Below are 16017 nucleotides of genomic sequence, written 5' to 3' on the forward strand. Positions count from 1 at the left end.
TATAAACAGCACTACAATGCAAGTGATCTGAAAAGTACTTAAGTTGATAAACTGTCTCCTTTTGGGAATAATGTTACTTTTATTTCAATTTAGGTACCATTTTCTAAAATATAAAACTCCTTTTCTAAAATAAAAATGTATCTTTTGTACCACTAAGCTGAACCCTCCACAAAATACAGTAAACAAACCCTCCAGAGTTTTCAAAAAAAATCCAACACTGCTGTTTCAGAATCCATTAAAATACAGAATGCACTGGGATGCAGTCTTTTATAAAATTATAATCAACACTCTCATATAATATCTAAATACTTCACATGCCAGATGTACAAGACCGCCTTTGGGGCTTATGATAAGGTAACCCAATGGTACATCTGTTCCTCTCGTGTGGTTGTCTTAAAAGTAGAATCTTGCCAACACTCAGCCGATGAGGTAAGCCATAAATAATGCAGTAAGTAAACAGTTAGGTCAAGTCCCCAAGAAGACTTCCATAATTCATTTCAATATTAATATCAAAAAACAGGCCTTAAAAAAAAAACAGGCTTATACTACCCCATTCACAGCATTCTAAATACCAGGCTCCTATGAAAAATGGCACTCTACCAAGGCTATATGATATCCTTACGGATTCTACTTCTAAATTTATGCTAAGCATATTACATAGCAACTTTTTTACTATACCAAGTAGGTACTTAAATAGGCTGTAACTATCACTCAAGCTCTACAATATACTGTCCACATTTAAATTTTAGTGGAAAATCAACTGCCAGGCATTGCTTTCAAATATCAATATTATACTTTCTAAACTGAATGTGTTTGGGTGTATCAAAGGCATTTTCCTAAGCAGGCTTTCTACCAATAATTCATGCTATTCTAAAAGGTTACAGGCACTATCACTTAACCTCCCTTTAGCTTCTAAATAGGTTTTTTCAACCAATAGTAATGACTTCCAAAAACATACCTCATATTTTTTCTAAATCGCTGAAGAAAAGCAAATAACCAAAGTTGCCAAGCCTATCCTGGGTCTTGTATAATCCATTATTTAAGCCTACAGAGTGAATTAGTGATTATTAAATTTCCAATACGGCAACACATGAGAGCAAATCCAATGTTAAGTTTAGGACAAAAACAAAAATGAAAAGAAACTTTAGATCACAGTGTATTACGTTTAAACCAAAGACAGATGGCATAAATTTGTGGGTATGCAAACAATTTCCAGGAACTTTCAAGTCAGAGGCAGCCATAATACCATATATCATGGATTCTAAGACACATTTTTTCATATTTTAACATCTTTGAAATCTTCAAATGAATCACATGTTGCAGTGTAATTACTGGTGTTTCTTTTTTAGTGGTACATAAAACAATGGTTTGACTTTCAGGCAAAGTCATCTTACATTTGCTGAAATAAGACAATGTTAATATTAGCTAAAATGTATTGAACACACTATGTACCAGACAGTACATGTGGATTATTTCATTTAATATCCACAACAACACTCTGAAGTGGTTCCAATTATTTCTCCTATTTTTATAGCCAAGGAAACTAAGGAATGAGGTCACTTGTCTAAAGGCACAGGCTGGCTCTAGCCCAGTCCTTCACCACCCGCCTCACCGACTCCACAGATGGAAGAGCTCTGGGTTTGAGGGAGCCAATCATTCCTCGGAGCTAAAGTTCAAACTTCAGCCAAGCGTCTAATAAGAGTGAAAATACAGAGCTCCAAATATCAAGAATAGACATTAATTCAAAACATTTATTATAGGTAAAGGTTGGTAATCACTTATCTTATAAAAAATTATATTCATGCATACAAACAACCCTTTTGTTCTTTCTATACATCCTAAATTCAAGCACATAATTAGCATATATTTTTCTTTCTTAAAAATGTCCTATTATCTCTAGAGAAACAATTTAAGAATGTATTCCTACAATCAGAAACTGAATTTTGTTTAAAAATAGTCCCAAATAAAACAAGATTATACAACAATCCAGGAACATTCTACAATATAAATTGACAATGAAATTTATTGGGATAAGTTCACCAAATATAAAGGTACCATTCCCAACCCTCCCTTGGCAAAAGTTCTTGGCACTTTTATAAAAATACATCTTTTGCTTCACACTACCACAAAGAAGGTATACCTCTTTTTCAGAAGTGCATTAGACGGTAGCTTTACCTTACTTATACTCAACTTATACACAAAGCTAACATTATAAATTTATAAGAAAATAACTGACACTGTTAGTGGGAATGCAAATTAGTACAACCTCCTTGGAAAACAGTATGGAGATTCAAAGAACTATAAGTAGACCTACCATTTGATCCAGCAATTCCACTACTGGATATTTACCCAAAGGAAAATAAGTCATGTTATCAAAAAGATACCTATACTGAAATGTTTATTGCAGCACAATTCACAATTGCAAAGATGTGGAATCAACCCAAGTGCCCATCAATTCATGAATGGATTAACAAAATGTGGTATATGTACACTGTAGAATACTACTCAGCCATGAAGAATAATGAATTAAGGCCTTTTGCAACAATTTGGATACAAATGGATACCATTATCCTAAATGAAGTATCTGAAGAATGAAAAAACAAACACCACATGTACTCACTATTAAATTGGAACTAACCGATGACCACACTTGTGCACAGAGGGAAGTTAAACTCAGTGCAAATCAAGCAGGGAGGAGGGGATGGAGGGGAGGTGGGGGATGGGCAAAACCCTACCTAACAGGTACAGTGAACACTATCTGGGTGATGGGCACACTTATAACCCTGACTCAAGCATAACAAAAGCAAATCCATATAACCAAAAATATTTGTAACCCCATAATATTTTGAAATAATATACACACACGTACACACACACACACACACACACACAGAGCTTCAGAAAATGAAATTAGTGATTAACTTCCCTGGTTTTATCAGGTTTTTTTGACCTATTTTTTCCATTGTTCCTAAAATATGTATTTAAAATAAAATATATATTTCTATCATTTTTAAAATATGTATTTGTTAAGTTATATTTTTATCAGTTTCTTATACTATTTGGATCAAGGCTGAAATACAAAAGCAAGCAAATATAGGAAAATAAAGAATAAAGTTATATTAAAAGAAAAGAAAACAATTGGTATCATCCAGTTATTTGTTGGTTACTTTCCAGTGTCCATTTTCCTATTCCCCCAAATGTCTCAATCCTGTATTTTGGGTGGGACTAACCCCATGACAAGATTCAAAGATGGACCCTAATTGTCCAGCAGCACAACCCACTGTCCTAGTCACAGTGGTTGGTTCAGAGATGAACACTTGACCCAAATTAGGCCAATCAGATAAGAAGGAAGGACTGAACTCCAGGACTGAGCTGTGAGGGAAGTGGACTTTCAACTATTTTTGCTGGATTTAAAGCTAGACACAAAGAGCCATGGGAGCTGCTGGCAGCCACCTTTTGAGCAAGCATAAGGGGAAGAAATGGTCACGATGGTTCTGAGGTCACAGCACCAAGAAACAAAGAGAAGCCAAGTCCTTGCCTTGCTATTGGAACTCCTTTTGGATTTTGCACTTAACTAATTGGCTAAAATTCTCTCTATTGTGCCAATTTAAGCTAGGTTTTCAGCTACTTACACCTGAAAGTATTCTGCTTTTTAAAAATAATTTTTAAAAACCAGTATCAGGAACTGCAGTATTGTAAATAAAAGACAGAATTAAGACAGTGGAATTGGCTGAAGAAAGAAGGCAGGGTAAAGTCAATGAACACCTTCCTAAGCCAGCTGAGAATTTAACTATTAATATCTTTATTACCTGAGAAAGAAACAATCAGACTGTGGTCTGATGTGGCCACTAAGACTACAGCAGCACTAACGGACTTGGTAGGAAAGAGTCAAGATAAGGAAATGCAGTGAAAGAGGGAGGAAAAGAGGCCCTTTCTGCTATAAATTACAATCCAGGGGAACCAAGAGCCAGGATGATGAGAGGGAGGGAAGTGGCAGACTTACTTAGCAGGAGGTAAGACTTGGGCATAGGGTGGACAAAAGTAGCTGGCCCCTGACACCTATCCCAAACACTCTTGTTAGGGATTCCCAGCCTGAAAATGGGAATCATCATTCAAGATGCAACTGCAAAGCCTGGGCAAGGGGCAAATGAATGCTGTCCCTCCACCCCAACCAGTTATCCCCAACAACCCTGAGGGAGAGGCTAAGGAGAAGGCCAGACAACCAAAGGCTATGAAGATGGGCCAAATTCTAGACTTCAGAAAATTTCAGACTTTGGTTCAAGCCCCTGGAATTGTCCAGAAGCCCAGGATAAAGTAGACTATGTTTTTAGGGTGTCATATAGTCAAAGAAGCCTCAAGCCTGGCTGACAACAGCCTGTGCTACCCAATTCCTAGTCCCTCCTTGTATCAACAAGAAGTGGCCTACTAACATGAGGCTGTTTCCAGGGGAGCAGTGCCCAACTCAGATGCAGCCACGGGACCCAACCAAAGAGGGCATTAATTCTCTAATTCAACAAGTGTTTGTGAACCAACATGTAACACCAGCATATGCCAAGCAGTGTGAAGTGGGGATACAGAAGCAAACAAGACAGCAAGGCTCCTAGCTTCATGGAAATTACTTACATACCAGAAACAGAGACAGAAAATAAAATTGATTGGACATCTAGATGGATGATGTGCATAAGTGATGAGTGCTGTGAAGACAGTAGTAGTACAGGGTGAGTGACAGAGAGAGGGAGTGACTCCCTGAGGTGGTGACATTTAGGCTGAAACCTCAAGGACCAGAAGAAGCCATAGAGAATTGAGAGGAAGAGCATTAGGAAGGGAGGGAGGGAAGAAAAAAAAGATAAATAATTCATGCAAAAGCCCTAAAGCAAGACCAAGCTCACCATGTTTTAGGACCAGGATGGTGGCTGTAGCCTAGAGAATAAGGCAAAGAGTGGCACCGAGGCCAGAGAGGTAGACAGCAGGATCACGGGGCTAGTTTGATTTTATTCTGAGTACGATCCCACCGGAGGGCTTTAAGGAAGGGAAGGACATGATCTGATTTACGCTCTTAAAAGATTTTGAGATGGCAAACAGTTCCGTGGGCAGGGGAGGGGGAGGTGTGGCTATAAAGAGATAGTGCAAAGGAACCTGGGGCATGGTGCAGTTCTGCATCTTGATTGTGACGGTGGTGACATGAATCTGCACGTGATAAAACTGCATAGAACAGCACACACATACACACACAGTACACATATAACTGGTGAAATCTGAATATGCTCTGTGGATTGTACCAATGTCGATGGTCAATTTCCTGGTTTTACAGATAAATCTCACAAACATGACATTGAGCAAAAGAAGTCAGTTTCAAGAGTGCATACAGTACAGTTTCATTAGTATGAAGTTCAAAAACAGGTTGTTATGAGTCAGGATAGTGACTTTTTGGGGAGGTTGGGAGTAGAAACTGGGAAGGAGGTATTCTCAGGACGGTGGGGGATTCCAGGTTCCAGCAATGTTCTATTTCTTGATCTAGGTCAGGGTTTCTCTAACACTACTGACATTTTGGACTGGATCATTCTTTGTTGTGGGGGTCTGCATTAGAGGATGTTTAGCAGCATCCCTGGCCTCTACCCACTAGATGCCAGTGGTACCCACAAAGCCATGGCAATCAAAAATGTCTCCAGATATTGCCAAATGTTCCTTGAGGGGTAAAACTGCCCCCACGTGAGAACCACTGATCTGGATGCTAGTTACACAGGTATGTACAGTTTATAAAATATCAACAAACTGTATACTGCCCTTTTCTGCATGTGTACGACACTCCAATATACAGAAGCAGGGAGACCATTTAGGAGACTATTGCAGGTATGCAAGTAAGCAGTGACAATGCTTATGACTAGAATGGTAATAGTAGAGATGGAGAAAAGTAGAAAGATTCAGGATGTGGTTTATGAGGTAGAAGTGACAACGTCTAGAGCATGAGAGAGAAGAGAATCAAAGACACCAAAGTTTTTGGTCTGAACAAGTTACTGGCTGATAGCATCACTTACTAAGATGGGACAGACTAGGGTCAGAGCATCTTGGGCAAATATTGTGGGGCTGATAAAACCACGAGTTGTCCAGAGGCAATCAATGTGCTCTTCCTGTACAAGATAATATAACATATGCTCTGGGCCAGAAAAGACTATATATTTCCCATTCTCAACTCTTTCAAATAGTAGTCTTCAACTTGGTTTCCTGGTCTCTCTCCATCATCATATAATGCTGTCTTGGACATGATTAAACTTGTCATTGGCCATCCCTAAGTCATCAGACCATGAGAAACTCCATCTCACCCTGTCAAGATGACTGTCCAGCCTCACTGTGTTCCTGAGCTGTGGCTAAAGGAAGAGAACACTGGAGCAGACAGTGAAGGAGCTGCACCAGCCATGAGAAAAGGCAACGTTAGCAGCAAATCCCTTTTCATCTCTACTTTAGAATTAACCCAAACAAAGACTTCTATAACTAATCTAAACATCTCTGAAATAGAGAAATAACTAACATTGTAGCAGGATGGTTTTGTACAGAAGTAACTAACTATAGCAGGATAGTTTTGGTCACAAGTAGCATCTAAATAAAAAAGGGCAAGAAGTAAGTAGCTGTCCAAGCAAAAGATGATCATGCTTGAACTAGGATGGGGGCAACAGACATGAAGAGAAGAAAAATTCCAGATAAACTCTGGTGGCAGAAACAAGAGAACCTGAAGATAAATTAGATATGAAGAATGACAATGAGTCCTAATTTTTGGTTTGAGCAACTGGGTAGATGTAACGAAGTGAGGAAGACCACAGAAGGTGGCTTGGGGGGGGGGGACAGAAAACTGTCCTGGACATGTTAAGCTTAAGTTGACTAAGCATGTTAAGCTAAGGACAACTACTTAGGGAGAGGAATGTCACATTTCTAACCTTGCATAATTATAGAGAAAAAAAGGCTATCTCACACACACACACAAAAAAAAAACAGAGAGAAAAGCTTGTTTCACTAAAGCCTATGAAGAGTTAAATCAATGTCCTATGAGTAAATTTAGGCCTTTTCTTACACATAACTATTGATTATTATAAAGCATATAAATTTATTATAGTTGGATTGTGTGTGCCTCTTAAGTATTTTTATACCTGCATGTGAGATGGTTATCCATTTAGGATGAGAAAAACCATCCTTTTCTCTCCTGAACAATGAGTTCTTACAGCATAAAACAAATTGCATGCTATTTTTTTAACCTAGAAATACAAACACATACCAAAAAAACAAAAGCCCTTTTCAAGCTTGGCTTGCTGCCTTGACTCAAGTGAGTAAGGAACTGTATATGAGAACCCTCTGAAATCTATGAAACACTCACTGTACAGACCTAAGGCATTAATATCACTGACATGTAAGAGCAGGCACCAAGCAATTCTCAAATCTATAATTTGTTGGTAATATATATAGAAACACAATTGAGTAAAACTTTGGATTTTTTATCCCAAAGATATAAGAGGAAAAAAATGCAATATATTACATGGAGTTGCCATATTTTCTACTTCAATAGAGTCCAATATCAACATTTCCTTTTTAGGAAATATTAAAATTAAAAGCAAGCTTTTGAAGTTTACAGGAAACATTGATTTCCAAATACTTGGGAAAATACTAAAATTATTATTACTGGCATATGCAAGTGAGTATTTTACCCCCCCTTTAGGGATAAGATTTTATAAAAATAGGCCAGAGATAACCCCAAATGACATTCCAATAAATTATATAAACCAGCACTATTATTCAGAATCAAGACCACAGTTTTTCAAAGAATTCACTATATGAACTAGGTCTAAGGAGCTCCAAATTTCTGAACCTGGAAAGAATCATTTGACCTTACTTTAATATGCTAGAACAAGCCTTTTGGGGCTCCAGGGGTCTAAGTATCAGAATAAACATATTCTCTGGGAAAATAAGTTTGTTCAGAGCTACAAGTATGCCAAAGTATTTTACTCTGTAGAACCCAAGAACCCTCGTGGTGAGGAAATACCTATAAACATGGGTGGGTATATGCTTTGAAATGCTATTTTGGTCCTTTAAAATACATTGAGCACAATCGTTTTGAATTTTCAGAATACTTAACATTATAAAATAATTGTTACTATTGGAAGTTACTGTACTTACTAGTTGCTCTAAGAAACTCTTTTCCTCTTAAGAACTTTTTAATGTTTTTAATTGCTGAAAAGCAATATATGCTCAAGAGGTAGAGGGAAGGGAGGAAATTAAACAATACAAAAAGAATACAATGAAAAGAAGTCTCTCTCCAGTTCTCCTCAGAGGAAATCACAATGTTTTCAACCCTATCCTTCCAGTAATATTTTACACAAATATATCTATGAATTTCCCCTTTTATTTATATTGTTTTATTAAATAGTAATACATACACTATCCACTCTTCTGAATCATGCTTTCTTTTCCTACGCAATAATATATCTTAGAGAATGTTCCATATCAGAAAATAAAGCACTATCTTTTCCTTTTAAACAACTACACATCCTTGGGGATACATAATAATTCATTTAAGTAGTTCTCTGTTGATTCACATTTAGGTTGATTTCAGTCTTTTGTAATTTCAAACCGTGCTGCAATGATTTTGCACAGAAGACTACATAAATGTGTGAATATTTCTGTAAGAAAAAAATCCTAGGTTCGGAATTGCTAGATCAAAGGGCATATACAGTTATTATGGAACAGAAAGTACCCACGGCATCAATTTGCATTCTCCACCAGCAGGGTGAAAGACCTTGTTGCCCACACCCTTGTCATCACAGATCTTCAAACTTTTTGGTCTGCCAATCCGCTAGATGAAAATCTGTTTCACACTTAGTTTTAATTTGTATTTTGTTTAGTATGAGTAGGGCTGATTGTCAATTAAAAAATAAATATTCTTTAAAAAGAAAAAAATGGATATTTGGGAGAAAATAGGACTGAGTATCTTTTGATGCATTTAAAAACTATTTTTCATTTTCTTTTTGTGAATTGTCCATATTCTTTGCCTACTAGGTTACTGGCCTTTTTCTAATTGATTTTAAAAGCTATTTGCATATTAAAAAATCCAGACTTTCATTTTCATATCGATTGCAAATTTTTTCCCTGTTTGTCTTGGCATATTGATGTTATCCTATTTTTACCATGGAGAAATTTTCTATTCAGCTACTTTATCCTGTGTTTTATTGCTTATAATTGTCTTTCACCTGATCTTTTGGGTTTTTAAAGATATATAATCATATCACCTGCAAATACCAGCAATTTTGTTTCCTGCTTTCTGATGTCTTTCTCTAGTTAATAACTGTTGTGACAGTGTACATCCCTGCATTGTTCCTGATTTTAATGAGAATGCTTCCAAGGTTTCACCATTTAAAGATGATAGTGGCTTTGGCTTGTAACACTATTTCTCTAAAGAACTTTCTGAATACAGAGAGAATTTACCAATTCATCGTATTATTTTTCCATGTTTACCAACTGGTTCTATTTTCTTCAGCATCAAAGTACATCATTGGCTTTCTTATTTACACATTATTTAGGAATGAGAGATGAAGGAAATCTATGACTGTATTTATATTGTGCTACCCTATAAATAATTCATAACTACTCATTAAAATATTTAATCCATCCATCTTTATCAGGTCCTTGTGTGACATAAAAAGGCGTATTTCTCACATTACATATAGGAAAACTGGTTCATGAAAAGGTTATAATTCTATGCACCCCTGTCTTTACTGTGGTACTTTTGTGAGTGAGAAATAAAATTAGACCTTCTTATTCTCGATCCAGTGTTTAAGGCTTAAGAAAGCACCGTGGCATTTAGAGAACTCAGCAGATGCCCAACATACAAAGAAGAAAGCAGGCTGCCACCTACAACCCACAGCTTCACAACATTCTCTTCCAGAATCCTGAAAGCAACCTCCAAGTTGGACTCAGGAGCTTAAAACATCTGAAATGCATCACCCAGCAGCCAGCATAATAGGTTCATGCTCAGTGATACATGATGTTGCCGACATTCCTCAGCCAATTAGAATTCCTTTCAGCTGCAGTGGAGGTGAACACAGCTGGAATTACAGAGTGGGGCGCATCACCAGACGCATTGATTGTACATTATTTAAGCCTTGTTTTAAAACAATAAAAGGTTTTTTTTCCTTTAATCCAAAGATGTGAAAACAACATTCCACTTAGCTTAAATATCTAAATGGATTAAATTGCATCTGCAGACAAAACAGTAATTCTAACATTTTAAAAAGAAGACATCCACCTCACTATGTGCTTTTGTTTTTTAAACATAGCTCCACAGCTCTCCTTCAACTAGAATGGCCTTAGGGACTTTAGTCAGAGTGCCCTGGACAACAATTTTTAAATTGGGGGCTTTCATTTACAAATTCATTCACAAAACAACAAGCAAAACAGTAATTTAAGTTATTCAATGACCAAAAACAAATATTTTTTTCCGTGTATTTATTTAAAAATATTTAACCTCTAAAATGGTTTTGAAATTACAAAAATTTGATCCAAATAAGAATCATAAAAGTTAGGCTTTCTCAACCAGAAAATCAGAGCATTGTGAAGATATCAAATTATTTCATCCAACTGGGGTTTTTTGAACCACTCAATAAAATACACAATTCAGCTATTTATTTTAACTTTAAACCAGTACCCACAAATGTGTTACAAAACAGCCAGTCTAGTTAACTGGACCATTTAGCTGATGTTGAAATTTATGTGTCTTTCTTTTTTTCTTTCTTTCTTCTTAATTCATGAGGAAATTCTTCATAAGTAACTCAGCCTCCAGAAACTCTTGTTTCACCCGATGTTCCCCACTAGAACATGACATTGTGACTGAACCAAGAAAATGAACATTTGTGGAAGAGAAAGGAAAAACCTGACATCCAGAAGTGACTTTCATGTTTGCAAAAATAGGAGTTTTAAACTCTGACAAATAGCCTTGAAGTAAAAAAATTCTGATTTGATAAATCACAACTACTATAAAAATACAGATAGAAATAAAGCATATGTAGCCAGGCATGGTGGTGCATGCCTGTAGTCCCAGCTATTCGGGAAGCTGAGGCAGGCGGATTACTTGAGCTCAGGCATTGGAGGCTGCAGTGAGCTATGATGATGCCACTGTACTCAGCCTGCGTGACAGAGCCAGACCCTGTCAAAAAAGAGAAGAAAGAAAAAAAAAAAAAAAAGGAAGGAAGGAAAAAAGAAAGAAAAAATGAAAGATTTCATGTCTAAAGTCAGTTAGGTGGGTCAAGAAGATTAAAAGGAGAAAAATGGATTTGGAAAAAGAGTTTTTTTAAAAAGACAACACAAATATAATCAAATCACAAAAACAATGACAGAAGCTGTATTTGGCAGAATGTGATTTCTCTTAAAGAATAAATGCAATTTAAGTTTTGCAACAGCATTTGATCTAACCTATCCTATACCTTTAGATAATTCAGCTCAAAGAATTGCCTTCACTGTCCCTTCTTAAACTTGAGGCAGACCACAAGGAAAATGTCATGCGAACTCAGATGCAGAGCATGGCTAGAAACTGATCACTTATTCCATCTCAACTTTGTTATGATTGTTAAAAGTTTTGCCTGCCTTATGTAAGTGAGGTTCTTTGCTGGTACAAATTGATAGAGTCAACCCTCTTAACAGTTTTCTTAATCTTTCTTAAGAGAAACTTAACTGTTTTCAATCAATTGGGTCACCTGTTATTGACCAATGAAAGTTATTACCAGCTATTACTACAACTATTTCGTTCCAACTTGCATCATCTGAATACCAAACACAAGCCAGCCTTACATCACATGTGCTACAACTTTAAAAATAGCCTTACATTTCCATATGCTATCAAGGAAGGTCTCTTTTCCCCTCTCTACTTGGAATTAAAATTTTTCTCTCTTCACAATATGCAGTCATGCTCCAAAAGATATATTTAATAAAAACACAAGGAGGTATGAGGGTATTTCAAGGCATAAGAGCACAAAAAAGTTTAGGCACTTGATATTTCAACTGATTAACATTAGAGTAAAATTTAATTTTCTTGAAGAGCACTATGGAACCCCTGGAGCTCAAAATTCCATTCTTTTACCCAATGTGGCCTAAATAATGTATCTGGGATTCATTTGTCTAGCACATAAGAACAAAGTTTTTGCAAATCCTGCTTGTTTTTGATTCAAAATGTTTTTAAAGTGTTTGATTTGCCAGTGAACTCTAAAGTGTCTGTGAGATAATGCTCTTTAACAAATATCACTTGATTTTGCACATATTATGCCCCCAAACTGACTGAAGCCATTTAAAAACTATTTTCCTATTAAAATAGCACAAAGACATTCCTTAAAATTATACTATTTTAAATATAAAGACTCAAACATTCTTCTGTTTAGACCAGGTTGCCAAAGCACTTCAGCATATTATCAAACAGTTTTCAAAAACAAAGAGTCCCCAAGGGGGGAAAAATCCTAAAAGTAATCAATATATAACATTAATACTTGGCATAAATCAAACACAAGTGTTGAGCTTTAACATAAATTTCTGAATATCAGGATTGAGAACAACAGAAAGCCATTTAAGTGCCTAACAGTAATTTGCAATAAGTAGGTAGCCAAATTGAAACAGCCTGTGGGGAGGAGGATCAAAGAATGTTACAATGGAGTTGAAATCTCATTTGATATATGAAGAAACTGAGACCCAGAAATGTTAAATAATTTGTTCCCTATCATGCCATTAATGACAGCTCTGACCAGAATCCAAGTCTCCTAACTCTGCATCTATTGCTCTATTCACCACCAGATACAATCATGGGCCCAAAGTTCTAAATGCTCTTTTATAGCTGTGATGTCTTCATTGTCTTTGCACTGAATTATGCTCTGTGTGATATTCATTGATGGTTAGAATATCCCTTATTTTTAGAAATCATTTTTTTAAAATAGCAAATGTGGAAATAAACTGTAAGACCTGTAACAAAAGCATTCAACTTTTGAAAGATTGCTACCCAACACACCATAAAGATGAGGCCAAAACCTATTCCATTGTCAACAACATCTCTAGTTGCAACATTTCCACATAAATTCCATGTACTGGCATCGCATGTGTACACAATCACTGCTAAACCTCACTCCTTTCATAAGGATGATCAAACACAATCTCTCAGATCCTTAATAACATCTATGGGAGTTGGGGGAAGAGAAAAGGTGTTTCAGAAAAAACACTCATCACTTGATCCTTCCATATCAAATGCCATCCAAAAACTCTTTAAGCATTCTTGCATTTATTACATCCAAATTCCTGAATCCAAACATAATTTGGGAGAAGGGCAAACGAAGTCCTCCTTTTCACGAGGAAAAGGCCCGTATCTGCTAACTAGAATTGGTTAATACATATATACCTGACACAAACATTGTGTTAAAAAACTATTCCTGCTAAAAACAATCACATTTCTACCAAAACTCATAAAATCAGCTACTTCTGCTTTTAACAAGAAAACTCTGATGTCAACTATAGATTACATTGTAAATCAGAGCCAAATTAAAGTTGTCAGTAATTAGTTTTATAAGTATTACAATGTCAAAAAATGTGACTTTTATGTAACCACAAAAATAGCAATGTATACACTGTATCCATATAGTAAGAAGTGTTTTCTATCCACCCTGGTATAAAGTATATTTCTCCAGAAGCAAAGATTCTGGGTATATACCTGTTACTTTATGAAACCAGAGTTTGAGTCTAAATCATTATCTGACATCTTTGTATAAAAAAAAAATTCTTAAAAGTTGGATCAGGCAACAATTATGGGCTTTCAAGGTAAATTTTAGTTTGAAAAAAATTACCTACTGTTGTTTTCATGGAGTTTACTGATAACTTTATGGTTATGCATCTTCCATAAAGTGTTCAAAACGCCAATTCTCTCTTTGAAAGGACCTGACCAGACCTCGACTTTGGAGTTCTCACCAGACTGGCCGCTGAACAGAAAAATCCAGGGGAAAATCCCTGACAGGGTTAGACTGAACTTTTTATTTCCTTTCTAGAACTGGAAACATTCGAGTTTGGAAAGTCCCAAAGCAGAACTGTATTTGCAACACCACAATCCAGCCTTAGGGATGCATTTAAACTGGCAAGTCCTGGAGGGTGAACTGGGAGAAGAGGCAGCACCGTATGCAGCACAGAGAGTAAGAAAGGTAAGCTGAGGATGCAGAATTTCTGGGGCCCGCTAGGGAGGGGCACCTACAGCAGACAGTTCGCATCTACACACAGCCAAACCACCAAGCCGCAGGGCCACAGCAAAGCGTCGCGCTCACCCTTGAAGGTGGCACTACAGAGCCACCTAGGAAACACGGGCATTTCATTGAAGGCGAAATGAGAGTGAATCAAGGCGCCTGCATTCGTGCAGCTGCCAAAGCCTCCAGTGTGTGTGGGTGGGGATCAGCGCCTAACAGGGGCTCAAGGATGTTGAGTGCGGGGTGACGGCGAAGAGGCAGGAAAGGTAAGAAGTGAAGAAGCTGAGACAAGAGCAGATAGTGGCCTGGCCCAAGAGAGAAAGGAAGTGGACCAGACTGAAGAGGTCTGGACCAGAGGGGAAGTGAGGAGAACAGGACTGGGAGAAGCTACAGGGTAGGACCAAGGAATTCCAGGCTGAAGGAAAGAAAGGGTAGAGGCCCCGAGACAGACGCGAGGGGGTGGGGCTGGAGATAAGCAGGGGCGGCTCTAGGTAGAAAACGAGGGGCGGGGCTTGGTGGGAACAGGGGGCGGGGCCAGGAGGGGAGAAGGAAGGAGACCACCGGCGGGGGGGGCGGGGGGAGAGGATAGAAGAGAGGAGGGGGCGAGAAGTGGTGGTGGGCAAGAGGAGGGAAGAAGCAAAAGGGGGCAAATGCAAGTTGGGGAAGGGAGAGCCGGGGGGTGGGATCAGGGGGAAAAAACAAGGGGGAACGCAGGGGGAGAGACAGGAAAGCGAGAGTGGATGGGAAGATGGTGAGAAGCGAGGGACGGGACCAGGGAAAGAGCCAGAGGCGGGGCCCGGAGGGAAAAGCGAGGGGGAGGATGGAGGGGGCAAAAGCGGTGGAGGGGCCGAGAGGGGAGAAGCGAGGGGGCGGGGCCAGGAGAGAAGTGAGGGGCGGGGCCGGGGAGCAGCCAGGGGGCAGGTGTAGGGGAGCAGGGAAGGGGCAACATGGGGGGGCAGCAAGGGGGCGGGGCCGCGGAGAGGTGAGGGGGCGGGGCCGGGAGGGAGCAGCGAGGGGCACACGCTGAGGGGTGACGAGGTCCCGGACAACGGCTGGCGTGGGGGAGGGCCACCTCCAAGGGCGCCCTGCGGGGAATTCGGGGCTGGCGAGGGGCTGCGCGGGTCCGAGGGGCGCCCGCGGGGCGGGTGGGCCTCCAGCCGGCCGTACCTGTCAGACGGATCTTGATGCTGGAGCCGTTCCTGCGAGTCCCGGGGTTCGACATCTCCCGCCAGCGATCGTGCAGCCGCGGATCCAGCGCCGCCGCCCCCCGGCCCGGCCCGGCCCGGCCCCGCCGCCGCCGCCGCCTCAAGGTTACGGCTCCGGGCTGGGCGCCGGGGTCCGAGCCGGGACACAAACTCCGCGGCCCAGGCGTCCGGGCGGCGGGCGGAGGGTCGAGCCGGGGGATTGGCGCTCTCCGCGGCGCCCCGACCCTCGCTCCTCCTAGCCGAGCCCAGTCCCGAGCCGCCGCCGCCGCCGCTGCTGCCGCCGCCGCCTCCACCTCAGAGCCGGACGCCCGCCGCCCTCGCCGCTTCCGCCGCCGCCGCCGCCTCCTGGAGCCGCGCGCGCGCCCGCCGCCGTGCCGGCCCGGCCCTGCGCGCGCCCGCGCCGTGTGCCCCCGCGTGCGTGCGCGCGCCCGGCAGGCACGTCGGGGCGGGGCGCGCCTCTCCGTCGCCCGCCAGACGCGGGTGCGCGGGGCCTGGCCGCTGCGGGCTGGGGGCTCCCCTCTCGCTCGGGCCGGGACTGGGGGGAACCGAGGCTGCCGGGACGGCGCTGCCCGCTC

At 40.2% G+C, this 16017-nt stretch overlaps 1 protein-coding gene across 3 annotated transcripts in view; it reads right to left on the reverse strand.

The window, feature by feature from the left end:
- The window catches only part of SMURF1 (SMAD specific E3 ubiquitin protein ligase 1), a 105304-nt gene extending 89507 nt beyond the window's left edge, over window positions 1-15797 (reverse strand). For 2 of the 3 annotated variants that reach the window (XR_006733189.1, XM_045541337.1), the window contains exon 1: window positions 15405-15779. Coding sequence is in view for 2 of the 3 variants with exons in the window: in XM_045541337.1 (XP_045397293.1) it covers window positions 15405-15459 (55 nt within the window). In the remaining variant the exon portion in view is untranslated. Of the gene's footprint in view, window positions 1-15404 lie in introns of all 3 variants that reach the window. The other variant, XM_045541336.1, reaches the window with a different exon arrangement.
- Window positions 15798-16017: the final 220 nt, after the last annotated feature.

The sequence above is a fragment of the Lemur catta genome, chromosome 2 (assembly GCF_020740605.2).
Source record: "Lemur catta isolate mLemCat1 chromosome 2, mLemCat1.pri, whole genome shotgun sequence".
Taxonomy (NCBI): domain Eukaryota; kingdom Metazoa; phylum Chordata; class Mammalia; order Primates; family Lemuridae; genus Lemur; species Lemur catta.